A 27,531-nucleotide genomic window follows, 5' to 3' on the forward strand; every position below is an offset into this window, starting at 1 on the left:
TTCACTTGCATGCTGAGATTCCTTCACTGCCTGTGTTTCTCCTTTCACCCTTCAGCCTCTGAAAGAACCTGAAACGTTCTGACCTAGCCCCCTGCCCACCAGCTAATGGATGCCAGCTGAGACCCAGCCGAGAGCCCCTCTGGCTTCCCAGCGCCGATCTGCAATAACTGACAGATCAATAAGCAACGTCCTCTAGTCATCACAGGTGGCCTGAAAGCAGGAGCTCGCAAACTCCTGCAGATGGAGTGAAAGCTAACATAATTTCTTCATCTTTAAATGATCTGGCACAGCATGAGGACAGTACATGACAATAATTGATTTCTCTAAGTACCATCAACCCGGTCGAGCCTGTGACTTGTACTCCTTTAAGGAGACATAGTTCTCCTCTAACTTTAGTGGCACCTATAGTCTTTTCTTAGCTCAGTGACCTAGAAACTGCATTAAGATGTCAAGAGAACATGCACAATACATTGAGGAAGCCATTTTCCAAGGATCTGAAAAAAAATTATTACTGAGAGGTATGGCTTGGCGCCAGGGCACTCCTCATTCAGTTGTCAGAGGTATAAATAAATATGCAAAACAAAGCTAAGCCCAGCTGAAAAATACATTGTTCCTACGCCATTGCTCAGTTAAAATCCACATGCTCTGTTCTGATCCCAGTGACATCAGTAGGTACGGTCCCTTAATGTGTAAGCCCAGCGATGAAGTGATAAGGAAAAGATGTTATTTTCTAAGATATAGCCAAAATAGGGGACAAATAAATCATTTTAATTAAAACTACTTTACAGCTGGGGATACAGTAGTTGATTTGAGTAGCAATGAGATAATGCAACGGGAACAGGTGGCTGCCTCATAAAAAGCCCCATTCCAACATAAGCGCTGACATTTCAAGGAGGTTGTCATCAGGTATTATCCCGTGACTGTGGCTTCTAGCAAGAGCCGAGCGCTGTGCTTTTCCATGGCTACTTTCCAAAGCCTGATGTGCCCATGCTTTGTGGATGGAGCCACTCAACCAGATGTGACTTGCTGGAGGCAAGCGCTTCGCCGGAGCAAAAGATGCCCGGGACAGAGCTGGAGCTTGCTCACAGGTCTGCGCAGCTCACGGCACAGCCCCCGACGCGACTGCTGGGCTGGGGGCTCGCCTGTTCCACGCTGGCATCTGCACAGCACCCAGTAGAGAACAGGCACGTGTGGAGACAATATGACAGAAAATTGAGAACACGTCATTCTCAGCATTCCGAGTGGCGCTGGTTTCCTTCATTCTTCCTCCTCCTGAGCAATGTTTAAATCAATTACAGTAAAATTAATGACTTCTGCAAGCAATTTGCTGAGAGGATGGGCTGGGGGATTAGTCACTAGCTGGGTGCCTTGCCACCCACCAGCCAATTTAGAAAACATTCAGCGTGAAAGGCATCTAACAGTTTGGGATGGCCAGGGCTTTAGTCCCTGTAGGACACACAGCAGCAAGGCAGTGCTCTAGTCAAAACGGGATAGATTTTTCCGGAACATGGAAAGAAGCCTTCTTAACTTTCCTCTGTGCCTTTAAAGAACAAATCAAACTTGTGATTTGCATGTTAAGCCCAAGTTACCCTTCTTTGCACAGATACACACGCTCAACAGAAAAAAGCAAGTTTCACAGAGCCACAGGACACTTCCCTCAGCCCCACCGTTATCTGTTCTTTCTCCCCTGAAAGCTCCCACCCAGGTTATATGTTGATTTTCCAACCAACACCCGCTGATTTGTAGACCTCTTTTCAGTGTAAGGTTTGGTGCAAGTCACAAGGGATGCAAAAGAGGTGCAACGCCTCCTGGCCTGGCCCTGGACCTCTCTGAACCTACAACAGCGGGAGGTTTTTACCCTTCTGAACTGGGACCTCATTTGACAAGTCACACAAAAGAGAGAGGTACAAAGAAGAGATGTGTCTTCTGCCATTACCCTAATGCCTACTGCTTGGAAAATATTCAAGACCCTCCAAAACACCTTGAGTAACGTTAGGGCACAGGAAGAACCATGGAAGCGATGATTAAGTCTTACTGAGTTTTCACAAGTGCTTTGTCTCTTTTAGCTAAAAGCTGCTACACCCTCCTCACTCCAAAAAGCATTTTTTAATCCAAGCCAATTATTTCTTGAAAAGATGGCCAGAAAGATGGAAGAACGAAGCGTGGGATGCAGAGAGGAAGGCCCTGGGGAACAGCAACCAAAGAGGCACCATTGCCGGGACAAGCTCCGTACGTCACGCCTGGGAGTTACGTTCATGTCCAGGAGATCGAGCAATGATTCTCCCTCCCCCTGCCAGCTTCCTGAACGCTGGAGAAAGGTTGAGCTTTGAGAAGCCACAGGCATCTGGAAAACCGTTTCACCAGTGGCAGCACCGAGCTGGTGCCGCAGCAGCATGGTGTGTGGTGGGGCTGTGCTGCCGGCTCTGGGGCACGGCACAGCGGCTCCGGCCAGCAGCGAGGGCTGAGCCCAGCTCCGCTCCGGCAGCCCGCGGCAGGGCTCCTCCTGCACCCATCACAAGGTGGCCAGCTCCTTCGGCACCCAGAACCTGCAGCCAAGCTGCGGATGCTGCTTTTGAAGTGCTGGCTTCAAACAAGGGAAAGAAGAAAAAAAAAATCAAGGAAAAAAACCCCAAACCCATTCCCAAATCCGCTCTCCTTTTGAAGCCTGGCTTAAAAGCAAATGAGAACCTGTAGCCTCGCTGCAATGTGATGGGACTCCTCGGCCTTCAGGGGCCTTTAAGTACATCTGAAAGGCATTTAACACCAATAAAATAAGCTGAGCTCTTGCTGGTACTTTTCCTACCCCCTCCTCCCCTTGCACGCTCCCCACCATGCTGCTGTGAGCCATCTGTGCCTTGCTTCCCAGGGGAAGCAGAGTTAGGTACAGGGGAGAGGTTCAGGGATGGAGAAAGAGGCCTGGGTGAAAAATCCAGGCTGGTGGGAGTGCTGTCAGTCCCTCGGCTTGTCATGGGGACACAGGCAGGTCGGCTGACGGAGGGAGAAGGCTGAGCTTGTCCCTAATGCTGTCAGTGGAGGTGTCGTTCTGTGGGCTCTGTCCCCTCTAAAGGTTTTGCCCAAGGGGGGTGTAAGGGTGGGCTGCAGGGAGGTCTCGGCAGCGTGCCGCTGGTGTTCATCGAGTGGGACCATGTCCCAGCTGGGCGGCCACTCTCCTGGTCCCTTCCTGGCTCCAGCCTCCGCGGACCAGCGCAGACCCAAGGGGACACAGGGACCTGCAGGAGCTGGCTGCGGCTCTGGTGAGATGCGGGGATAGTTGGGGTGAACACAAAATACCTCCAGACATGTCAGATACATGTCAAAATGTACGTGTCACTAACTCTCACTTATATTTTTCCAGGTAGAAGGCCTTACCATCTGAACAGCCATTCTAAACTCCAGAAGCACCAGTTAAACCCAGTTTAACTTAGGTTTCCAAACCAACAGAGGCTTTACACCCAGCAGGTAACAGGCAGCATCCCAGAGGCAGGCACGTGCGCTGGGCAGCCAGGGGCAGAGCGCACCCACAGCTGGAGCCTTCCACCGGTTCCAAGGGCTGGACGCAGCTACATGACGGTTGCAGCCAAGGTCCAAGCACCCTCGCTTTCCTCCTCACGCATATTTTAAAGGCAGGGGATAGAAGTAAGGGGAGTTTTTCCTGCCAGCTGTGAAAACCCCATTCTGGGGTAGTGTATAAGAGAAAAGAGGTCAGCTCTTCAATTCACAGATCAGGCTGTGTGCGCTGCGAATGCAGGTGGGCGTTCAGAGCCACTCCAGTTACCCCAAATCCCTCAGCTGGAATTGCACAGTTGGGATAAAGGTGCCAGTATGAACAACAGCAGCTACAAGAAAAAGGCCAAGGAGGGGAGCAGATCCTGCCAGGTGGGCGGCGAGGAGCACTGCCGAGCTGCCCGTGGGACAACCCAGAGCCCAGGAGCGGGCTCAGAAAGCCAGCCTTGCCCTCTCCTTCACAGCAAGGCGCTGGGAGGACAGGTGGTCTGTTTCGCCAGGGAGCTGGCTGGCTCGGGAATCAGGGCGATCTGCAAACGTGGCAATTTCATGTTGGGAACCATTTCATTTTTAGTCTTCCTACAGAAGAACCTTCAAATACTATGACCAAAAAAAGAGCAGGGCTGTGTTGTTCTTTGCATCTGCATGGGTGCAAGCTGGAAACCAGGGCTGTGGCTGCTCCGTGCGCTGGGCTGTCAGCGCCCAATTTCCCCGGCGAAAGGAGCAGGAGCTGCAGGTGCTCCCGGCCCTCCACCGGCGCAGGGGAGCTGGCGCGGGGAGCAGATCCCGCTCTCTCCACCACATGGTCAGCAGCTGCCTTGTGCATGTTTATGCCAGCCCTGATGTAATTAGCACCTTGACGTGTGTTAAATGAACCAAGCTTTCCAATCTTTCAGACTAAAACTCTAAAAGAAACAGCTGCGGGGCTGACAGAAATATGATTCTTTCAAAGTCTAATGAATTGTATAATCACTTCAGTCATTATTTTGCATCTTCCTTCCACAAATGCACAGCCACGAGCCCTTGGAGCACAGTGACTGTAAGGCGTCACCAAGCCCATCGTTCAAGATACATCATGTGAGTTTCCCAAGCCCCGTCAGAGATCAAAACGCGAGCGGGGTGCAGGCGCAGCGTGCGGGGTGGTGGCTGTGCCGGGGTCCGGTGGCAGGGGCAGGGCACAGATGACCCTGCAGTTTGGTGACCCTCTTGCTTTCCCCTCACTGTGTTCAGCTCGGCACAGGCTGAGGGACTCGGAGACTGGAAGCTGATGCCAAATTCGTGCCCTTCATGCTCCAGCACACCAGAGCTGCTGTTAAGCCCGAGGCCAGACAGACTGCCTGGGTCCAGCCCCACCAGCCCAGCTGCCAAATGGCCATTTTGCAGACTCAGAAAAAAACCCCAAACATTAAAAAAAATGAAGGCTAGGGTAATCCAGCCAAACTGGTGCAGCAAAACAGGGAGCGGAGGTGTCCCCGTCTCCCTCTGCAGCCGGTGGTGAGGGCTTGTCCAGCGGGCAGTGACGATGGCTCCAGAAGGCAGTACAGCCTGCAAGGGACGCCAGACCTGAGGGCAGGACCCACAGCTAACGGGGGGATCTGCGCTTTCAGATTCCTGTCTAGCACCTAACTGCCTTCAGGTATTAAAATGAGGAAGATTCATGTGGGCAGACAGACTGCTGCTGTGCTCCTCTCCCTCTGGAGGAAAATACTGCAAGCCACCACCTGCCTATTCAACACACTCCCTGCTCTGTTCATCTGACGCAGTTATTTCCAGCTGGTACAATTTTCAATCCTTTGAAAACTAGATTCAATTGACTTTTAACCACCAGGTAAATATGGGAGACATATATCTGCTTGCCTGCATTATTTCTATTATGTTCAGAACACCTATAGGTTTTTATCCCCAAAGGGTTGTTATTTAAACATAGTAACAGATAGAAATACTGGAAAGAAATATGTGAAATACATCAGGATGTGTTCAAGACTGCATGCTCCCCATCCAGTTGGATTTGAATCTGCCCAAACAAATTCCAACATTACCGCAAAATTCTCTCCCTAGCTTTACATGTAGTGGTGCTGGAAAAGAGCAGTGGGCTGCGAGGGGGGAGGGGGTGTGTGGGGCTGCAGGAGCTGCTGTACCAAGGTGGTTAAAGCAAGGAGGCAGATGACGGCAGGCTGGTGACTCGGGGAGCACAGCCAGCTTGGGGAAAGGGATATTGAGCTTCTGGGTTTGCAAAGGGCATTGGCCCGACTGGGACTTAGATCTGAAATGTTTTAAGCCATGTAATCCCACGTATGAACTGGCCAGGGACAGCTTGCCAAGAAAACACGAGACCCTTCAGCAGAGGTGACACTGACTGGTGACACCGATCTCAGCCAGGAAGGGCACGTCCCAGCCCTGTGCACCCCGTGGTGCCCAGCCGTGAGGCAGGTCTCGGCCGCCGTGCCAGGGGCTGCGTGCGGGCAGGAGGCAGCGAGCACAGCAGCCGCTGCAGGAACTAGTCCCTGAAGGCGCAAGAGCTTATCTCAGCCCGCAGTCTAGGACAGCGTTCACAGGCAGGGGTGTCTGAAGTACCGCAGGCTTCTCAACTCCTGGGACGTCAGTCCTCCTCCTCCTGAATACAGCCAGACCTGTAAAGGGTGCTGGTGGCATTTTACACCCTACAAATTGCTGCTGGGTCTGCAGCAGCAAACATTTAGCACAGGCACTGACCAGCTCATCGTCAGAAAGGCCCATCGGTGGTTGGCAATGACAGTAGGGAAAAAACCCAGCATGCTCCTGCAGTTGCTGTTTGTACCTGGCTGTGGTGAGCTGCATCCCTGCCGGTAACGCCAGCACCCTTGGGACCCACAGCTCCCCACTGCTTGTCCCTCACATGGAGATCCCACAGGACTCCATCTCACATTACCTCTCCTCATTTTTTTAAAGGGGGATGCCAGACCTGAGGCTGAACTCGTGGATGATGGCATCTTATCAAGCAGAACTGTCTAGAGGTACAGGTAGCTGCTATCTGAAGGTGAGAAGCTCATAAAATCCCAAGCAAGCAAACAGATGATGTCCCTGAAGAAAAATGCTACCTCCCTTGGTGGGAGCAGGTCCCAGATGAGAGCTTCTCCCAGATGGAGAGATAATGTACTGTGGCACCTTACTGCTCCTTGGGGCAAAGCTAATCTCTGCACGATGGCATCCTGCTGTCAAGTCATCTCCATAACACAAGAACACACACTTCTGCCACATAAAAACTGAGCAGCTCGAAAGCCAGAGGTGGGTATCATCCAGTGAAAAGGAAATAAATGTGGTGCTACAAGGATATTGCCACTTGCCAGTGCCACGGAACAACATTCTCATGACATCTATTTACAAACACTAATACTGTCTTTTCAGGATCAAGAGAAGGCCAATTTAGATAAATGCTTGATTTCATTACAAAAGTGAAAACCCTTAAATGAAATAAAATGTTATTTACAGTTGTATGTACTTGCTGCTGATGCTCTGAATGAAGACAAGCCACTGAAAGGATGGAGATGCGTCACCGAGCACACGGGACAGGAGTTCACTGCACTTGAGCTGTTTTAGCCCAGTGGTTTCGTAAGTGCATGAAGATTATAATCTTCATTTTAACCAGTCAGATCAATTTTATGCCTACTTTGCCCAAAAAGCAACTGGAAGCTCAAAGACAGAAGTCAACTATGCCCTTGCAAGCTATGGAAAAAAGTGGGGTATGAGAAATAGCTGCAATCTTAAAGGACATAAGGACCAGGGACCATACTGTCTTTGTTATATTATTGACTTGCTGGAAATGTAAAGCATGTTTAGATAAACATTATTTTCCATATGTGTCCAGCACATTCACTTAACTATGAAAAACATCTATAAAAATTCTATTTTTGGGCCTTTTTAATTGGAATTTGGTTCCCATCCATATGTAGCTTGACCCACCATGTGTTTAAAAGTTACTCATATGGTAAATAGGAAAGCTGCCATTGACCTTACACTAACACAAAAGTTTAAAAAATAAGGCTTAAATAAAAATATACTGATAGAAGACCTTCATCGGTAAAATGAAATACAGGATTTAGTGAAAATTCTTATAATTAGTAAAGAAAATCATCATCAAATCGAATGAGAATCAGCCTTAAGAACATTTACTCAGAAAAGTAAATGCAAACAACTATTCAAATTGATTATTTAAGTAAGTGTTTCTTCCTTACATAGCTGGTCTTGCTTCACATCAAACCCCTCACTACCATGAAGAAACTTAAAATTCAGGAGCAAGAAGCAATGAAGGTCCAGCAAAGGAAAAACTGCCCTAATAACTCATTTCCTGACCAATAAGCAAAACTTATTTTAAAAATTTTAAAAATACCTTCTTCTCCCTGCCTTTGGAAATGGAACATTATTTCTTTTCTTTTTCTGCGCTCTCACTTGAGCTTCACTGGGTTGTCAGGTCTCCAAGGGGAATTTCAGGACTCCGGATGTTTTTTGACAGGCACAGGGCAGCTCTCCTCCCCGTCTGTCGGAGCAGCACGGGTATGGTGCTGAGACGCAGGAGCCCACCGAGGCGCCGTGCACAGCCTCCCTGCCCCTCCTGGGTGCCCTGGTGCAGGCAGGATCACGCCTGCTACCTGTCCCCACAGCGCTTTGTGCAATAGTCCTGACCTAAGATCTAGATGCCAGAGCAGTATCATCATCTGAGTAATACATAACAAAACCAGCCAGGATACTCCTGCTTATCATGTTGCACCTCTCAGAATATTTTGCTTTTGTTTTATAAGGGTTTATCTCTCAGCCCTTGCCATTTTTACCATCTCAGTTCTGCTTCCCCCCCTGCTGTATTTCAATTCACTCACACCACGTGTTTCATAGGAGCACATTCTTACTTTACTCGCTGAACATGGCAATTGCTCACACCAAGTGTGGCTCTCTGAGCAGCAGCTGGCAGCAGCAAGTCCCCCAGCACAAGGCCTTCACCTGTTCACAGGAAGCTCGGAGTTGCAGCAAAGACTCCTTTTGGGCAGCTGTTCATCTCACAACCAAAGGAAGGGATACTAACCAGAACTGGGATATTTCACCTCTCTTGCCCTAGCACACAGCACGAGGTGTGCACCCCCGGGGAAGCCCCTTTTCTGTCTGCCCTTCACTAATGATTTTGTGGCTGCCGCAGTTTCAGTAGCTGCTAATTCACGGAGACGATGAAAAATGCACTTGATACTGTGCAACTGAAACAAAAACCTGCGATTTGTGCTGAAAGGATAGCTACGGAACTAACAGGGACACAGAGATGCTGCCCCAAGACCCCCACCCACGCACAGCGCATCGGTAACCCCTAACCCCGTACCAGGGCAGGGCACCAACCTGCACGTCCATCCCCGGCCCTACTGCTCTGCCTGGGCTGCAAAGAGCCACAGCAGCCACGTGTGTGCCCCCAGCCCCCTCCCACAGCCGCCATGCAGATGGCAGCGCTTCCGCCGCTGTCAGCGTGGGGCCAGGTTGGTGGCAGGAACTGCAGCGTTAAAAGCTTTAGATCTTGGTGTCAGAGCCTGCAGCCTGTCAGGGTGACTTTGTCTTAAAAGCTAGGACGGCCGTAAAGATGAAAAATTGTTTTGCCATTTTCTCCCCGGCTGCCCTCAAACTATTTATCCCCAGCAGGACGCAGAGCGCCTGCTCCCGCACACCGCTCCCATTCCTGCCCCTCCGTGCCCACCAGCCACCGGCCGGGGGCTGCCTGAAGCCATGGCTTCCCCGTGGGATGGGGCAGCTGGAGGCTGGGGAAGCAACACCCCTTGGGCACAGCGGAGAGGCAGCAGGCATTGAAGAAACCTCAGGAAATTCCCGTCTGTAGCTCAGCCAGGGAAGGCTCTTCCCCATTTGAAATCAGCCAGAAAAACTGGCCAACAGCACCGTATCTCTACAACGCCCGATAGCACTGGTGCTGCACTGGTGCTGCACTGGACCTGGAGCAGTGACAGGATACAGGTGACAAAGACCAAAGCAGAAATGTCAGAGAGCCGAAACCAGGAGGGTGTTAATAGAAATCAGTAGCTTTTCTGGGATTTGCAAATAAATAAAACTGAAGCAATCTAATTTTTCAGAAGCTCAAAGCTAGGTAATTTATTTCTAAGTGTCCATTTAAATTAGATTTTCTCAGACTTCCTGACCAAAACACTCACCGCTGCTCTGTACAAAATTTCAGCTCAAAGAGTTATTTTTAAAGGCTGCTGCTGCCAGCTGACAAGGAAGTCAAATTCTAGTCTCTGATCTTAATAGAAGTCTTATACACTTTCTCCTAATGTTGTAACTATAAAGCAACATGAAAAATGACTTAAACCAAACCACCAGTTGTGGATCGAGCTCAGCACTTCACATCCGTTCAGTGCTAGTGTAAATCCACATCTGGTAAAGGACAGTGGGTAAACCAGGCCTTTTATTTCAGACACAGCTGAGGGCTATCAGGGCATCCATAAAACGGATTTCCCACCCCAGCCTTCTCATTGCCTCTTGCCTAAAATACCGAACCCATTCCTGAAGACAGGGGAAATGGAGCAGTTTTGGCCTTTGCTATAAAATCAGCTCGAAGGGAGGCTTTGCTGAGGTTTCCCGACTCAGTTCATGCAGATTGTGTTATAACAACAACATGCCAGGTTAACTGCAACCCCACGGAGGGCTCTTGTGAGAGAGATGAATGGTTGGGACCATCCTGGAAGACCCTCTGTCCTGGAGGAACGGGCTGGGGAAAGCAGAGGGAAGAGGAGGATCCATGACTGGTCGTGTACCCACATCCTGTTTAATAAGTGATGCCGACAGAAGGAGAATTCAGAAAGGGGGGACTGGAATCCAAAACCAACGGGTCAGAAGCCTACATGAAGGTGGGGGAAAAATATACTGCATGTCTGTGTATCAGGTCCTTCTCTTCACTGATACCACAACTGCAGTTGCCTTGCCAAACTGCTGTACCCACCAAACTGCTGTACCCACCAAACTCGGCTACAGGTGGAATCACGCACATTGAGCTGGAAAACTCTGACTTTCAGAGGATTTATGACAAATATTTTACTTTGGTCCCCCTGAAATTACATCATTCTCCTCTTTTATCTGTCTTAAGTGTCATGAGAGTATGATGTTAATGAGATGTACAAAGGCTTTTGGGTAGCTGAACAGTTTCACAGTCCCACATTGATAAATTAAAGCATTTGTCACTGTTACCACATTAATGTTTCTTCCGAGATCAAAGTCTGGATTTGCTGCATCAAATAGTACTGTCCTCTACTATGCATTACCGTGCATTACCTTCCAAGGAAATGAATTGTGATTCTGTATTTCTACATTCACAGCTTAATCATGCCCTGATTCTTATACCTGCTGACTGCCATCGCCACACGCAGTATGCAAGGCATGTTTCAGTATGGATTTTCTCCTCGTTACCTGTGTGAAAAGCCTGAATATCTTGTTTCAGGACAATCACTTTTTTCTGGCTCTGAAAGGCTGCTTCTGCAGTACCGAATACAGCCAATTTCCTTCCTCCTGAAACCCTGGATTCGGTCAAGCTAATTTAAATTTATATAGCACCTTTCATCCCTGAAGATCCCAATGCACTTTCTCAAACTCACCCTCTCTGTACACAGAAGCTGTACAAATATACATGGCTACACAAGCAGACACAGCAATCCCATCACCGACCGCTGAAACGCATCTCGCCGCATGTATTCCCAGCACGCTTGTGGCAAGCCAACTCTGCACACCCTGCAGCATGTCACCATCACGGAGGAAAATAAGGCAGCGTGATATAGAGGCATGTCAGGGAAACGCGAGGAATCTAGGCAAGCAACAGAATGGCTTCTCCACCTGGGCGACTGACACCTTGATGGTTTGCTGCGTAGGTTAAAATGAGGTAAGACTGATTTGTGGTGAGTTATACCTCATTGCTGCTGCACTCTCAGTGCCTGCAGAGGTCCAGGCTATCTGCTCCCTTCCACCGATGGGTGACCCTCAAGCAGTTTGTTTTATAAAACTGAAAAGTATCTGCTTTGTAATGAAAACATAAGGAGAAATAAACCCTCTTCTCCCCGACAGCAGCAGTTGACTGGCTCCGGCCAGTCTGAGGATGGAAGGGAAGGAAGAACATACCTGAGAGACCTTTCTGACCACGTCACTGCCCACCAGGAAGCCCTGTGCGTAGGAGCGTGCCGCGATGAAGGCTCGGGTTGCCTTCACCTTCAGGTCCCTGGGAACTTCCCCGAAGGGTTTGTGCTGCTCTGCATGTTTTACCATGCAGTCCAGGTACTCGTCTGTGATATGGTACTGGGGATTCATCAGCTTGAAGAGCCGCTCCAGCAAGCGTGTCCAGAACTCATTGAGGGCCTCTTCCAAGTTGATGTTGGAGCCCCGGTAATAGCGGCGTAGCTCACTGTACAAGTCCTTGAAGACCTTCATGTTTTGAGTGTACAATTCTCCGTACATGCTTGGAAAAGCATCATAAAGGGCCTTTTCTGACTTGTTCAACAAATCCTGGAAATAACCTGAAGAGAGAAGAAAAAGGACACTGTGATGCATCAGCGGGACAAGCAGGAATCCATCGGGCTGTGCTGTTTGGCAGCAAAATCCAATGCCCTGAGAAAATAAAAGGGCCCTAACAGAGCTTTTCCTCCAACTGACCTTACCCAAGCTCTCAGCCTTGACCCTTAGCTGAGAAGAGTGAAGGAGGAACTCCCCAGTGCCTGAGAACTGTGGGCTGGGGCTCTCCACCTCTTCTGGCAGCCTCACCTAGAACCAAAACCGAGGCTCTTCTCTGAGTACACAAGATGCCACAGGTTTTCTTTACAAAATGCATCAGCTGGCATTGCTTACATATACTGTAACTTCCCACAGCTGTCAGCCAATGCCTTACAAGATGCTCAACTTTGAATCAAGAACCAGCTGCTCCTGGCACACAAGTTGACGCTTGTTACACATCACTAGAAGATGCAAACACACAAGGATGTCTGGATGTTGCTCAGGCAGTGGAGGTCTGACCTGTACCAACTGCTGGCAGAGTCAGTCCAGCCTATCAATATTAGCACCCACACCAGAATGAAGTAAGAGAAAGATTTCACCTAGAAGATAACCTGAAGTCTTCCATTTCACCACAGGAAAGACTGGAATTTCTCCAGCATCACCCGTTCTTACCATCACACACAAGTGAGGGCTCTTCTGGCGAACACTGCAACTTCAATTTTAAAATGGAACTTACCACCCCACCCCACTACCAACCCCTGCCCCCTCGATTTCCTTTTTTTCTTGGAATGCTGCCATTCCTGGCTGAGGCATTGATGATCTGGAGAAGCCAGCAGGACTCCAGTATGACATACATGTCTGAAGCACAAAGCAAAAGCGGTTTAAGCCAAGGTCCCTGCAGGCTCGAGGTCTTCTTTGGGGCAGCACATGTACCTGAAGAGGATGTGGCTTTACTCTGACTAACTGTCATCTCACTGACCCAACACCACCATGACCGCTACACAACCTGAAGCTGCCTTTGGAGACATCGCTGCAACTCGTCTGAGCTGCCTTTCCTGCCTCACTGCTTTCCAATGTGTTAATTCCAAAGCCCTGGTGAGATGGAGCAGGGCTGCCACCTGTGATGATGCCCAACCCTTCAGAGATGCCCCCATCAGCCTGAGTCATCACAGCCAGCTTGGCTCCGAGGCACAGCCCCTACTGCATGTGCCAGAGTCCCACGTGCTGCAACAGAACAGGCACGTCTTTTTATGTATTTAAAGACGGGGTTGTACTCTAGTGTTTTTGAACTGAGGCCAACGTCACCACGTCTGAGGTTCTCATCCCATTTGCTTATTTGGATGTGCATCCTGCTTTTGTTTAGGTATTAAACAATGGTTTTACACCCCAGGTTCAGTTGTTGTAGAAGTGACAGAAATGTGACTCTCCTGCTACACGCAGCAGGGTAGACAACAGGTTCGACTCCTTCCATACCAACATCTTTTAAGTATTTCCACCCTCGAGTGTCAGCAGGCTCTCTGAGACTGCACAGTGGGGAACCCATAGCAGGACCAGCCTGATTCAATTTATTGATTTACATAAGCAACTTTCATCATCTTTTAAGTCAGTGAGAGGAAAAATGATTTAAATAATCATTTTAATTTCAATTACCTTTGCACTTTTTACGGCCTTTTTGAAGCAAACGTGATTATACTATTCTTTAAATCTAAAGTACTATTTTTGTTTTTCGTGATGTATGATAAGCTCTAGTTGGAGAGAAACTGTTATTCAATTAAAATCACAGCATGTATTTACATATGTAAATTAACTCCACTGTGCTAAGCATATAAGAATAGAAATAAGAGCTTCTGAAAAGGGCATACTGCATGTACAAAGTTTTATTAAACAAAGTGTTTTTTGAGGGAACAGCACTGCCCACAATAAAAGACCTCTAAGATTTTAGAACTAGTAAAGCTCATTTCCATGGGTCTTGTTTATATCCACAGACTGGAAGGGCCATACAAGTTTTCCTACATTTATAAACTCTCATTGGCTTCTCATGCTTGATTGAAGCTAAAACTCAACAAGTGGATCACAATTGAAAAGACCCTCTGCATCTGCACCACAGGCTCTTAATGCTGAAACTGCCTGTATTTTACCAAGCTGATGCAGAGCATTGATAGCCTGGCTTCCTCCAGCCACAATCATTTACTACTTAACAGTTTAAAATTTAAGTGCCTTTAGAAGACTGTGAGCAAATTAGGTCGTAGCAGAAGTTTGGTTTAGTCACTTATGCAGAAAGTAAAAATGTTATCTAAAATGCTGAATTAGAACCATGGTTTTCCAGTGTACTTTTGGAAGAAATTTAGAAATTTATTCTTACTCAACCTGATCTGGCTGGCAGTTTGTATCTCCAAACGTTTGTACTGGGATCCCTCCGTCTCTCACATGACTGACTTGCATGCGTTCTCCATCTTCCCTATTAAAACCAGTTTTCTTCCTACAGACGCCAGTGTAAGTGTGCTGCCAGGGCACCTAGACCACCTATAAAATTACCTTGTGATGGGGGTCCTTACTATGAAAAAAGTCAGAAGCTGATCCCATTAAGTACTTTGGTAAAGGACCTCAGTTTAATAAGAAAAGATGCCTGCAGCACGCACTGTCCTAACCCATCTCATCAAAGCCTCTCCTGGGGAATCTCGGCACAATGATTCAGTCCCTGCTCTCTCTGGGTCCCAGCTCCTGCTCCCCTGCCCCAGCTGCCAGAAAGGAGAAGCCTGTCTCTCCCAAGGCAGGACAAGCTTTCTGCAAGGCCCAGGGCCCCTCATCCCAGCCCAAGGGACCTTCGGGTGTGGATCTCCTCCTACTCAAACGGTTCAGCCATCGCTAGTCCCAAAGACAGCAGCACGTGGCAATTTTTTCTTGTGACAAAATTACCTCTACAAACTGCAGGGGCTAACACAGGTGAGACCTTTCCTTTTACCAAAAGGCCTCATCTACACTGAATAATTGTACGATGTGTAATTAAAACTTGGCAAGGGTTACTGGCACATAGATAGCATCCATCCTGGTAACCCATGCAGGCTGCTCTGCTTCTGCAAAGCCTTCCGCGGCTCCGTCCCCAGCGCAAGAGGTGTGTGCACCCGCTGCTGGGACATTCTGGCTACTCCACCAACACGCGAGAGGCTGCAAGAGGACGATTTACCATTTGGGAGCTTCTCATCCAGCACCCCTCTCCTGCCCTAGCCCGGGGGCCAAGGTGATCACGGTGGGGCAAGCCCAGTTTGGGGCTGCCGCAGCCCTGAGCTCCCAGCCCGCCCGCTTTGGCACTGCTGTGAGCTGACTGGGGGCTGATCCTGCTGCAGTGTCACCACTTCTTGTTGAGTGGTGCTGTGGTTTAACCCCAGCCAGCAACCCAGCACCACGCAGCCACTTGCTCACTCCCCCTCACCCACAGGGATAAGGAGGAGAATCGGAAAGGAATGTAAAACTCAAGGGTTGAGATAAGAACAATTTAACAGGGGAAGCAAAAGCCACGCACACAAGCAAAGCAAACCAAGGAATTCGTTCCCCACTGCCCATGGGCAGGCAGGTGTTCGGCCATCCCCAGGGCAGCGGGGCTCCAGCACGTGTAACGGGTACTCGGGAAGACAAACGCCATAATGCCAAATGTCCCCCCCTTCCTTCTTCTTCCCCCAGCTTATATACTCAGCATGTCATCATATGGCATGGAATATCCCTTTGGCCAGTTTGGGTCACCTGTCCTGGCTGTGTCCCCTCCCAATTTCCCGTCCCCCTCCAGCCCTCTCGCTGGCAGGGCCCAAGGAACCGAAGAGTCCTTGACTTAGTATAAACATTACCCAGCAACAACTAAAACCATCAGTGTGCTGTCAGCATTGTTCTCACACCAAATCCAAGACACAGCACTGCACCAGCTACTAAGAAGAAAATTAACTCTGTCCAGCTGAAACCAGGACACACGGTCACCTTCCCCTGCAGCATCTCCTGAAGGGGCTCACTCCTGGGCTTGCTCCTGGGCTCACAAGGCAAGCAGATAACTGCCAGGCAGACGATTTGTCCTGGCAGGACACTTTTTTGGGTATGATTAACCTGAGATGGCTTCATTTTTCTGTTGCCACAGCCCTCCTATCTGTACAATGAACAGAAATGGCATTTGCCATTTCACAACAGACAAAAACCAAAGTTTCTCTGCTGCTCAATATCTTAATGTATCACTCCAAGTGCTGGTTACCCATTCACAATTTAATTAAATTGAGCTCAAACTCTTACTTGTATAATCAGTGTTCTTTTCTCTGTGACAAGTGACACTAAGGGAATAAATTGCTCAGCAATCCAGGTACAACATGTAGCTTGGCACTCACCATCAGGAGGAAGAAAACACCAACAAATGCAGCCCAATTTGTCATTTCAGGGTAAAATGACTTTCTTTGTATTGCTACAGGAGCAACAAGATGTATATCTTCCTGTCAAAAAATTGGAAATTGCTCTCGAAAAAGTCCAAGCTAATTAAGAGTTGATGAACTGTTACTTCTCACCTAAGTGAGAGAACACCAATTACAGTCAACTCGTTTGTGGCTGGTTCTCAGAAAGTTCTTCTAGATGTCACACGCTGAGAAAAAAAATATATCTACATTTTCTCGGGAAAATTAATTAGCAATTAAGACTAAATGTGTTTGTGATGAATGGCTGACCTGGCAGGGAATTTAAATGCCCATTTTGCAGCATTAGAAGGCACTAAGCAGCGGGGTTTGTCAAAGGGATGCAGAGAAGCTTGTGCTAACTGCCCTGGTCCTTGGTGTGATCTCAGCCTGCAGCACTTGTACACTTAGCACAGGTATCTCCAATTAACACTGCATCTTCTCCCCAACACTTCTTGCCTGCTAATATCCAACCTTTAATGCATTTAGACATGTGTCGTAGATTAAAGATACGCAGGGCCTAGGGATAAAACAACTTGTTCAGGCACCTGTCCTTGATTTCAGGTAGAAGCAATTATTCATTCGAGGGGAAGCACCCCGTTATCTGTAGGCATGGTGGGTGGGGGACCCTTAGGTAATCTGGGTGGTTGGAGACCTCTAATAATACAGCTGTCCCGCGATTTCTATAAGAATGTAAAAATGACCACCCAGCGGGTCCATTATTAAGTCTCACTTGGTCCACCACTGCTGGGTCTGCCCTGGCTCCCAAAGGATGATTAGAGTGACTAGCTCAGGCAGAGCACAAGCACATGGAGGCTTCATCCAGGTCACATCCTGGACATCCCCCAGGCCCCTGATCTCTGCTGATGCCACATGCTCCAGGCCAGCAGCAACAGGGTCAACCTGTGTTCACGCACTGTAGTACACGGCTTCATTAGCCTCGGGATTGGCAGGGAGGGAGGGAAAGGGCTGACAAAGGGTCAGTGCTGGAGCTGTAATGCCCTTGTGGCTCCAGGAGTCACCACTGCACTCCCATCCCTGGCAGCAGGTATGCACACAGCTGCGGTGGCTCTGCAAAGAGCCAGCTTCCCTCTGAAATGATGTCACTTGGTTCCACGCTGAGTCACAAGCAAGCAGTTACATATTTTCTGGACCCACACTGAAAAACCACGGATGCTCTCAGCTTCTGCCAGCCTCAGAAATTTTACAGTGAAGGTGTACTAGCCAGAGATATCTTTCTACGAGTCACCTGCTAAATCCATGGCTGGCTTTCCCTCTTTCAACAAGTTTTCTCAAAGGGCCATTGAACAGGTGAGTCCGTCCTCACCACCACCGGCTAAGGGCTTCACAACACTGCAAAGCCCAGCAGGTTATATTCTAATGCCAGTAATTCAGACAAATCCAGCTCTATTATCCCCCAGCACAGCTCCTCACTCAAGGCTGTTCCTATGTGAAACATCCCCTTTCACACTCTTGCTGCAGAAGTATTCAAAATAATAAAAAAAATTAAATGGCAGTCTTTTATTATTATTATTATTATTACCCTTACTATTATTGCTTTTCACTCCCAGGCTCAGAAACAAGACAACTGGCTTTGCTCAAATGAAATCTGCCTTTTGGCAGAGGCCAGGTGTGAAAAACCTCTGCCTCAAATACAAAAATGCCAGAAAGTTATGAGCAAAGAAACGAAAGGTTTTTACAACTGAGATAATTCTGCAACCTTGGCCGCTGTTCTCTCACTGTTGTAGTGACAAAAACATCTCAGGGAATTAAGTTTTCAACCAGAATCTATAACCTTTGCATCCAAGATTGATTGTAAATCCCCACCTATTCCTCTGCTTCACAGCTTCCCAGCGTTTGCAGCTCATATTTTCACAGTTTCCATGTTTTCACAACTCTGGATTCAAATTGGGAAGCTGTGAACAGCAAGGCAGGGACCAGCAGTTGCTCTCTAAAGATGGAAAGTTCCGAGTTCCCCCTTCTTCACCCTCCCCAGCACCAAGTACTTTATCCAAGCTCTTTTATACTATTTGATCACTCAACATCTGGAACACACTGGGGTTTATTCAACTAATATAATGATGGAATGGAAATGGATGTAGGAGGGAATGAAGAGGGCACCAAAGGAAGAACATCCACATGCTCTTTGGGCGTGCAGCAAATCAGGCTTTCTTCAAAACCCATCAAATTATAGAGGCATACTAGAAAAAATATGAGAATTGGAGAAAGGTGACTGAGTTATTTTCTATCTGAATGTTATTAAAGTCTTAAGCAGAAAACTGCAGTACAAAAAGTCTTAAGCACAATTGGAAAGAGTAGTACCAGATTGGAGGAGATGAAGGAGGAAAACACATTGCTCAGATGATGCCATTAATTCCAAAATCAGATTTTAAGAAGAAATCTGTTCCTAAAGGCAGGTTTAGCAGTGATTTGGTGAAGACTCTGGACAACAACCTTTAGCTACATCTGGAAGTCAGTCGTAAGAGGAGGGGAAAGGCACCAGGGTACAGGGCTCCAGGAGGGAGGAAGCAGGTGATACCTCCAACCCTTCACTTGCCCTTGGAGCAGGAGAAGCAGCACACAGGCTCTGCCCTGCTTCTACCTTCCAGCTCCAAGCTCTCCTCTACTTCTTCCATTCTTAATACAAGAGCAGACTGCTCCACCCCAGGACAGCAAAATTCAATTTTGCTTATGCTTCTGGAAAGCCTTGCGTAGTCCCTGCAGGATCTCCTAATGCTCCTAATGACTTATGCTGCAACCATGTGGCACAGCAGTGCTCCACAGCTACAGAGGTGGTGTTCTTCTGCAAATGTCACCAAGTTTTTCAGCAATGGGGCAAGAGGAAAACCCTTCTGCGGGATGGACAGCTTTGCGTGGCGAGCTAGGTTTGTGGTCCCAGGGCCTTGCAGTGCAGCCATAAACTGCCAGGACAGCTGGAGGTGGGGGCAGAAATGTGAGGAGGATGAAAGAGCAAATCCTATCTTGTAGTTTCTCAAGTTTGAGCAAGCACACGAGCCTGTGGTGGAATCCAGGCAGGGCCGGAACCATAGAGCATGTCTGCAGGTCTGGAGGGAGGCAAAGCCAAATACGTTCACCATCAGCGGTGCTACCATGTTTCAGGAAGACTGGACTAAGAGCAGGAGAGAAAAATAAGCCGACTCTGTGGTGTCCTGAACACCAGTAAAAGCAGGGAAAGAAGCAGGATGGGGATGTCTGCTAGAGCAAAGCTCCCTCCCAGTGCCAGCCCAGTTGGTCTGAGGCACAGCATTTTCCTGGGCTGAGTTTCTACTTAATACACTGCTGCACATCCCAATACCAATTTGCTTCTCCAGTTGGTTTTAATGCTGTCCTTGCAAACTACTATTAGAAGAGAATAATTCAGCAACAGATATAAGCCATTAAAATCCACATCTAATGCATTCATGTCTATTTTATTCACTTCAGCAAGTACGATGATATTTTATTTATAAAATTGTTACTACTCATTATTAATTTAAGTACTCCCCATGGCTGTGCTGGAGAGCAGACAGCAGTACAACAGCAGCAATATGCTCCGGTTTGTACCTTAGCTGGGTGCTGCCAAAGGAAATAACCCCAGCGAGACCAAGGCATATAAGGCTCCATGTACACATGGCTCTGCGGGTAGCAACCCTGATGGCACTGTTCTAGGGGTTTACCTCTCTCCTCGCAGTTTCATACTCGTGTGAAACAGCTGAGCCGTCTCCTCAGTCCTGACTCACCCTGGAGGACGCAGATCCTCCCTGCTGTATTCTGGATCATCTACAACATCCCTCCCACACTACGCATTGCCCCTGCTTGGTGGCTGTGACCTAAGAGGCACCGGGACAAACCGAGACTCAGATTGCAAAAAGCCCAAATAAACGGAGATAAAATCAGCTCCTAGAAGCCAAAGGACAAATGGTGTGAACAAATGTGCCAGGACACAAGAATCATGATGCTTTCAGGGGACACAACTTCAAAACTTTTAGAATTCTCTCTAAAGAGCCACTTCACCGATCTCTCCTCTGCACACTGTGTCCTGGGTGTGTGTGATAACAGCACAGGAACACAGGACTGAAGAGATGCTGTGGGTCATTGAGCCAAGTGTCAGCTCTTCCGTGCAATCATCAATTTTGTGCTCTCTTAAACCTGCTCAGTGCCCAGCAGAAGAGAAGTTAGAGATTTTGCCCTCATTCCCACTGGAAGGCTGGCCCAGAACACCTCCTCAGATGGGTGAACTCCTTAATTTCTGGTCTAAGTTCACTCCTTATCCACTTGGTCTTTACCAATGTGGTCCTACAGTTTCAATAGTTGTTTTTGTTTCCTAGTGTTCACTGAGATGTTTATCCACAAAGCCCCACCTTTTCTCACCATCCGTGCTGCTTTGCTACACAAGCAAAGGTACTTTCCTCTCTCCACACCTGACAGACTCTCTCCAGTCCTCTTGATCGTTCCACTAACTCTTCTCTTCACCTCTTGTGGTTGGCATTCATTTTTCTTAACTGTGGGTGGTCAGGACTACAAAGACCATTTCCTTTTCTTCACTGGAAATAACGCTGTTAATACTACAAGGACTGCACTTACCTTTTTTAGGAATGCATCACATTAGCATTTCACAGACTTTCTGCCACCAGCTGGTACATCCCCAACTCTCCCCTTTGCTTTTTCCAACCAATTAGTTCCCAGCTGTATATCTCACTCTGGAATACTGAATTTCATCCTATTTCTATTATTTTTGTCATTATGGTTATCCACCATCCTCTTCAACAGTGACAACCTTTCCCAGCACTGTGTCATCAATTAATCTCATGAACACATTTCTCATAATTTGTGCTGGTCTTTAATGGGGCTGTTAACCAGGCTGGGGTTAGGAGTGTCTTTGAGAACCACAACTGGGATGTCCCTCTAGCCCAGGAGCTCTTCTTTCAACACACTGTATTGCTGCCTCCCCCTTAGCTAGTTCACCTAATAATTCCCTTACTACTTGCCATCTTCTTCAGCTTAATTAACTACTCAAGGCACAGATCCAACTGTCTTTCAAGTCTCCTGAGATGAGATTAGTTGACAGAACAGATACACGATGAGCAATAGTGGAAGTAGGCAGCTATAAAGGATTTGACCTCATCTGTACAATAGCTGGCTTTGGGTAAGAGGAAAAGATGGGTCTACCTTAAACTGGTTTTAGACTGGGATATACAGCAGATAGTTTGTTTATTTTGTTAGGGAAAAAAAGAGCTTTTTTTAGAAAACAAGAATGTCTTCCTGCAAAAGAAAGTTGCCATTGCATGAAAATACATTTGGAACATGTATTTTCTCTGCTAGTGAGAGCCCCTGGGAGGAAGCACCTCCAGTCGCTCCAAACAAAGTGCACTTTTTCTGCCAGGACTTGGATAACATTTTCATACTTTATAATAGAAGCACTCTGCCCATTTGACACTGTTTCGAATGGCAGAGAGATGTAAGTATTTGCACCTGCTTTTTCTTCTGCATATTATCCCTTCTCTGTTTCTACAGTTTTCCAGGGTAGTTTGCTTTTATCTAAGGCAAGCAGGACTGGATCCAGATATCAGAATAAGGGAGTGGAGGACGCTCCCTGGCAGGAAAGTTGCCCAGAGGGTAGAGGTGACCCTCACTTGAGGAACAGCAGGAAGCTGGATATTCTGCTTGTCCTCCTGGTGAGCAGCATACAACTATTGGGGGTCCAAGGAAACCCAAGGTGACAGCAACAAGCCTGGGTGTCATAAGTACAGCTACCATGACCCCCCCCAGCCCCAGCAGCAGCTCTCTCCAAAACATGCCTAGTGAAGAAAGTACTTTAGGCTTTTATGATCCTGAATCACGCAGCATTACCTTCCTAATGGTCCTTGGAAACAGATCTGGGCAAACTTTAAGACACCCCTGAATTCAAGTTCATAAAACAACATTGCAAAGGTAAGAGCCATTTGGGGCTGGGGGGCAAAGAAGGCTAATTAGTTTGTGTGACTGGCAGGACATATAAGCAAAGCCTGCGTGTACGCTGCAGCGTTAACAGCAGTCAGCATCCCTACGCCAAAGCACCCGAGCCTGCTGCGCTATTCCCTTCTGCCTGGTGGAAAAAAAGCAAGGACGGAGGAGCAAGTGGCACGCACCTGCTTGGAAAGTGATTTCAGGCGCCACACAACACCCTCGCAGACCCTGGGATATTAAATACCACAAAATGTAATGCAGCTGACATCCAAGCCATTTGCCTGGTAGGTCCTCTATTGTTTAGGCTCAACATTCCCACGTTAGGAAGCTTGCTGCCGTGCCACACCAGGGGCAGGAGGAGGGTGCGTGGGGTGCCGGTAGAGCGGCAGCTGCTCTGGGCTGCACACGTGGGAGCACACGCGTGCTGCATGTGCAGCCATGCTCCAAAGGTTGAAATGACTGAGCGGCACTCAGCTGTTAAGGTGTGCCAAGGTCTGTGTGCACAATGACAAGGTCAAACGGCCTCCAGCGATGCACGCAGTCCGATGGCCCCTTGCACGTGCATGGCTGGAAATACTCAAAAGTTGTATGCAACTGTGGCTTTGTGTCCGCATGTGGGACTGGAAGACACACTGCATGTAGGCTAGGTATTTCACGTGGTTTTCTCAGATTTGGGCCTCCAACCAAATTTTAACCCTTTTCCCTGCACTTCTCTCAAAACCTTTTTCTGATGGAAGCCTATAGACCAACACAGAGCAACAAGCCACTGAATTGTGTGTCTTCTCTGGATACTCTGAATATTTACATATGAGGCTATACTGGGTCATACCAAAGCGATACAGTCTGGAGTTACTGGCAAGCATGCAACCCTAGAGGCAAGGCAATACTGCATGCTTAGGAAGGGCACTAACAACAGGACAAGGGATGATCTTACCCCTCAAAATCCATCCACTAAAAGGTTTCCTGGCCAAGCCTCAACATTTAAGACTCACTGTTGGTCACCTGCTTCTATGACTTGTCAGACCCTTTTTACAGCTTATGTACACTACTGGGCTATTGCAATGAGCCCCACATTTAGTTATATTTTTCTGGGGAAAAGTACTTCACTGGTTTTAAATCTCTACAGTACAACAGGCATAAACTTCCTAGTGCAAGAAATACAGAATACTCTCTCCTTACTTGCCACCTCCAAGCATTTCACAGACCTCTATCGAACCTCCATGTTTTTGCTAAGGTGAAGAGTCTTATGTATAAAAAGTAACTGTGTTCTTTCATTTTCTTTGGCATTACCCTTTTTCTCCTCAGCACAGACACCTTTTGCCAGTGTATCCAGCTGAGAAGACTCTTGTGGTCCAAGGTCCTACAGTCCATGCTGAGGAGCTTGTGCTCCTGGTAGAGAACAAAGAGCTGTGCTGCAAGGTCCTGCTGCAAGGAAACCTGCCATAGGCTGAAAGCCCTTGCAGACGGGATTTTGTCTGTTTGCATCCAGGGTGGGATAAGCAAATACAAGAGATGTGAATCTTAAGATTATTTTCCCCGCGTGTGTGTTCCTGGGATCTGAGCTGGCAAGGGATTTTAATCATGGCTCCCTCTAAATATATCCATGCTACAGCTACGGACTTGCAGCAAATGATGAACTCTAAGTATTGCCTCAGCAGGCTCTTATCAAACAGATTTCACTGCAACCTCGCTGCGAGATAAAGACTGGGAAGGCACGTGGGTGGGATTCATCAAACAGGAGTCAAATCTGATCTGGAGGCTTAGACCTCACTTAAGGAAGAAAAGGCACCTCCCTATTTAGCATGAGCTGAGCTCTTCCTTAGGGCCGCTCATCTCTATGGATTGTAGTAGGAGCTGCAATAACTAAGCTAGAGTAGGCTGAACTTTTGCATAAATAAAACATTGTGAGATCAACTCCATTCTCATTTTTTCCGTCTTCGAAAGCCTGCATTTAAAGGCAAAGCAACAAGCATCATAGCTAATCACTGACAGGAACATGAAAGGTGGTAAAAGTAATTGCTAATACTGCCTGTTCCTTTCCAGGTTTATTCAGTAAGACCTGAAGGGCTTGATTTCTCTAACACTAAAATAAACTCAATACTGAGGGTTGCTGTCAGTTTTAAAAAGTGCGGTACAGACCCTGGATAAATGCACAGTGCATACCTATACAGCAGAGGTATTTTTCACTCCAGAAAGAAAAGTGTTCCTCTCCTGCAGCTGAAATAAAGGGTCGGTTATGCAGAAACATGCTCTCCCAGCTGCAGATAAAAGGGAGCCAGCCAAGATAACCTCCTGACACCCCAGCTGCATGCCCACGTACCGGGCTGGTACGAGCTGCAGAGACATGGCATGAACAAGAGAAGCAAAGGATCTGCTCAGGAGTTCCCCATGCAGGTTGTTGTTACGTTTCCAGCAACACCTTCCCGATCAGCCTCGCTGAGGTTGGCTTTGACTTTCTGCTCCTTTCAGCAAGCACCAGACAGCTGCAATTTCACGCATTCACCTGCCACAGCAAAACATCGCCGCCTCCCTCCCTCACTTCAACACGCTGCTGAAGGTTGAAAATAATTAAGTCTTTATAGCTTTCAATACACATCTTCTGAGTTCTTCCTTACTTATAAAAGATACCATTATCATGAACCAATTTGTCACTATGTCAGGCTCTTTGCAGTAACATTCTAATTGAGAAAAACATCAGTGAATGATTAGCTCTTTAGAACTAAACGCATTTCATTGTGTCTGCAAAAAGCACGAGGAAAAAACCCTGTAGTTTGTGCCTATCTTTGACACTTCCCATGTTCAAAGAGGGACTTACGCACTCAAGCACCCTCACTGCATAGTTTTCAAGATCAAAACTCCTCGTTTAAGTTTTCAAAAGCTGTAGGCTTCATACTGTGGCAGTTGGACAGAACTGACTTTGGCTTTTTATCTTTTTCATTAGTGTTGCCCTCTGCTCAAAACGGCCTCTAGACAAACTATTTATTGTTGGGTTAATCAGACTACTTGAATCTGTGCTTGCCATCGCATTTTTGCAGTATAGACTATCTAAGACACATGGTCCTTGGATATCTTGAGTATCTTTAGTATCTGACGTGGGCTTTCCAAAAGAAACAAGGACAGAAATCACCAGCTGTGGGGATAATACTCTAGACAGGCAAAGTTCCCCTGTTGTTATTGCAGGAGTTTATCTAAGTCTGTATAAAGCTCTTAATCTCTAGTTTTCTCTCTTTCAATGCCATTAAAAAAGAACTTGTCTCTGTAAAAACAATTTGCTTATGACATTCCCACCCATGGATGAAAAAGAGAAATAGGTAAAGATGAGAGAAGACAGGCAACTTGAACTATGCAGTATGTATGTGTATCTGACAGCTGGATGTGGAAAGAATGTACATGTATTCAATAATACGCATGTCTGTTACTTGAATAATAGGCAAATTAATATCAATTGCTATTTTAATATAGCTGAAATATGGATGTATTATATACAGCTACCCTAAAATAATATTAAGACATTAGAACACACTTTCAGAAATCAGGAATAGTCAGAAGGATGATGGGTAACACAGCATCCCTTCAGCTCTTCAATGAATGGGGAATATACTAGGTATAACCACATGGCACTTCTTTCCCGAGACGATAGAGAAGTGTGTCCTCTTCCCAAATTTTAGGTGCCTCCTTCAAAAGAAGCAAATTTTCTCAATTGTTAAGTAAAAGGAATTAATGTTCCATGACAGATATTATACACACAATAACAAATCCAGTAGCAAATTTTAGTTCCCCTCCCATCTGATGGCACCTGAGCCAATGCTCGCAGTCCAACAATTCAGCTTAATCCCTGTGGCTAGCCACACAGGCTACACCTGGTAGTGGTGCATAACGCAGCAGCAATCTATAAATATATGGCTAGTGTCACTTCTGCACCCTCCTCCTTCACTCTGTATGACCAGGGCAGACAGAGGGCATCAGCATTTCCACTGGCCCATGTGGCATCTTCACTTTGTGCAAGCATTGCAATCCTGAACTTCCCTAAACACAATATAGTCTTTATTTAAGGGGCCAAAGTAAAGCAAAACAGAAACTAATTCCTGCTCGGGATGTCCCACCCCTCCCAGTCAAGCATGCTTCCCTCAGCCGGGGCTAACCTACAGACCACCAGTCACCTCCTCCACAGTATCTGTAGGCATTTAAACCCATCAGAACCTCATTGGGATTAAATACAATTTTGAAGGCTTGGGAGAGCCCGCGAGATGATGAGAAATGTCCCTTGTCTGCCATCGTCACTAATTCCATTTTAAGATGTACATACAATACATGTTATTTGTAATTTATATGAATCAGACAGTCTTAGAATTTGCAAGCATTAAAAAAAACCTTAAAAGACCACATGTTTGGGCACCTTGTGCCTCTCAGGACTATCAGCTGGATACATCAATGACTGAAAACATCTGCATCCGCCATGGGCTGTCATCATGCTTACAGAACGGAGATCAAAAATGCATGTTAAAGAAAATATTAGCTGAGAACCGGAATGCTAACCGCACTTTGACTGCAGCTATGCTTAGAAAATAAATAGAGGAAACTACATGTGCTCCTTCCTTTTAAAAATTCATTTAAAACAACTAAATAAAGGCTTTGGTTACCCTCAGATGCTGGCAGTCTCCTCCTGCCTGAGTTGGGGTTTCTGCCGCTTTTGAAGCATCTCTGGCTCAGGTCCAAGTTAGAAGGATGGGAGAAACGGATACTTGTTAAAAGCCTGTGCTTGCTCCCCTTTACCCAACTTAAAACTTTTTTTTTTTTCCTGTCAGATTTTATCCCAAGTACATTGCACCAGTGAATTGGATACAAGTAATAAATTCTGACCTCTTTAAAATGTCATCCCATGAATTTAGAATGAAATCCTCATTAAACAGCTAGATATCTAATGCATTGAGTATGCATTTATGAGGATGCACAGAGATGTTGACAAGCAGCTGTCATTCACCATTTTCTCTTATCACAAACAGCTGGGGACAATCAGAGAAATCTCAGATCTGGCAGAAGATGTAGCACATGCAGACATAAGGAAATACTATTCCAGAGAGCCGAGTTACGGAAAATCTCACCCCTGTTACAAATGTCCTGGATGCTGAAGACTAAAATAGACTCAAAAGATGGTCAAATCAGGAAAAGGGAA

The 27,531-nt window shown here is 47.1% G+C and overlaps 1 protein-coding gene across 2 annotated transcripts in view; it reads right to left on the reverse strand.

Annotated features, from left to right (window-relative positions):
* GPC1 (glypican 1) overlaps window positions 1–27,531 on the reverse strand; it is a 222,175-nt gene that overhangs the window by 18,807 nt on the left and 175,837 nt on the right. For both annotated transcript variants that reach the window (XM_040613669.1, XM_040613668.1), the window contains exon 3: window positions 11,629–12,020. In XM_040613669.1, the coding sequence (XP_040469603.1) occupies window positions 11,629–12,020 (392 nt within the window). The remainder of the gene's footprint in view (window positions 1–11,628; window positions 12,021–27,531) is intronic.

The sequence above is a fragment of the Falco naumanni genome, chromosome 13 (genome assembly GCF_017639655.2).
Source record: "Falco naumanni isolate bFalNau1 chromosome 13, bFalNau1.pat, whole genome shotgun sequence".
Lineage (NCBI taxonomy): Eukaryota > Metazoa > Chordata > Aves > Falconiformes > Falconidae > Falco > Falco naumanni.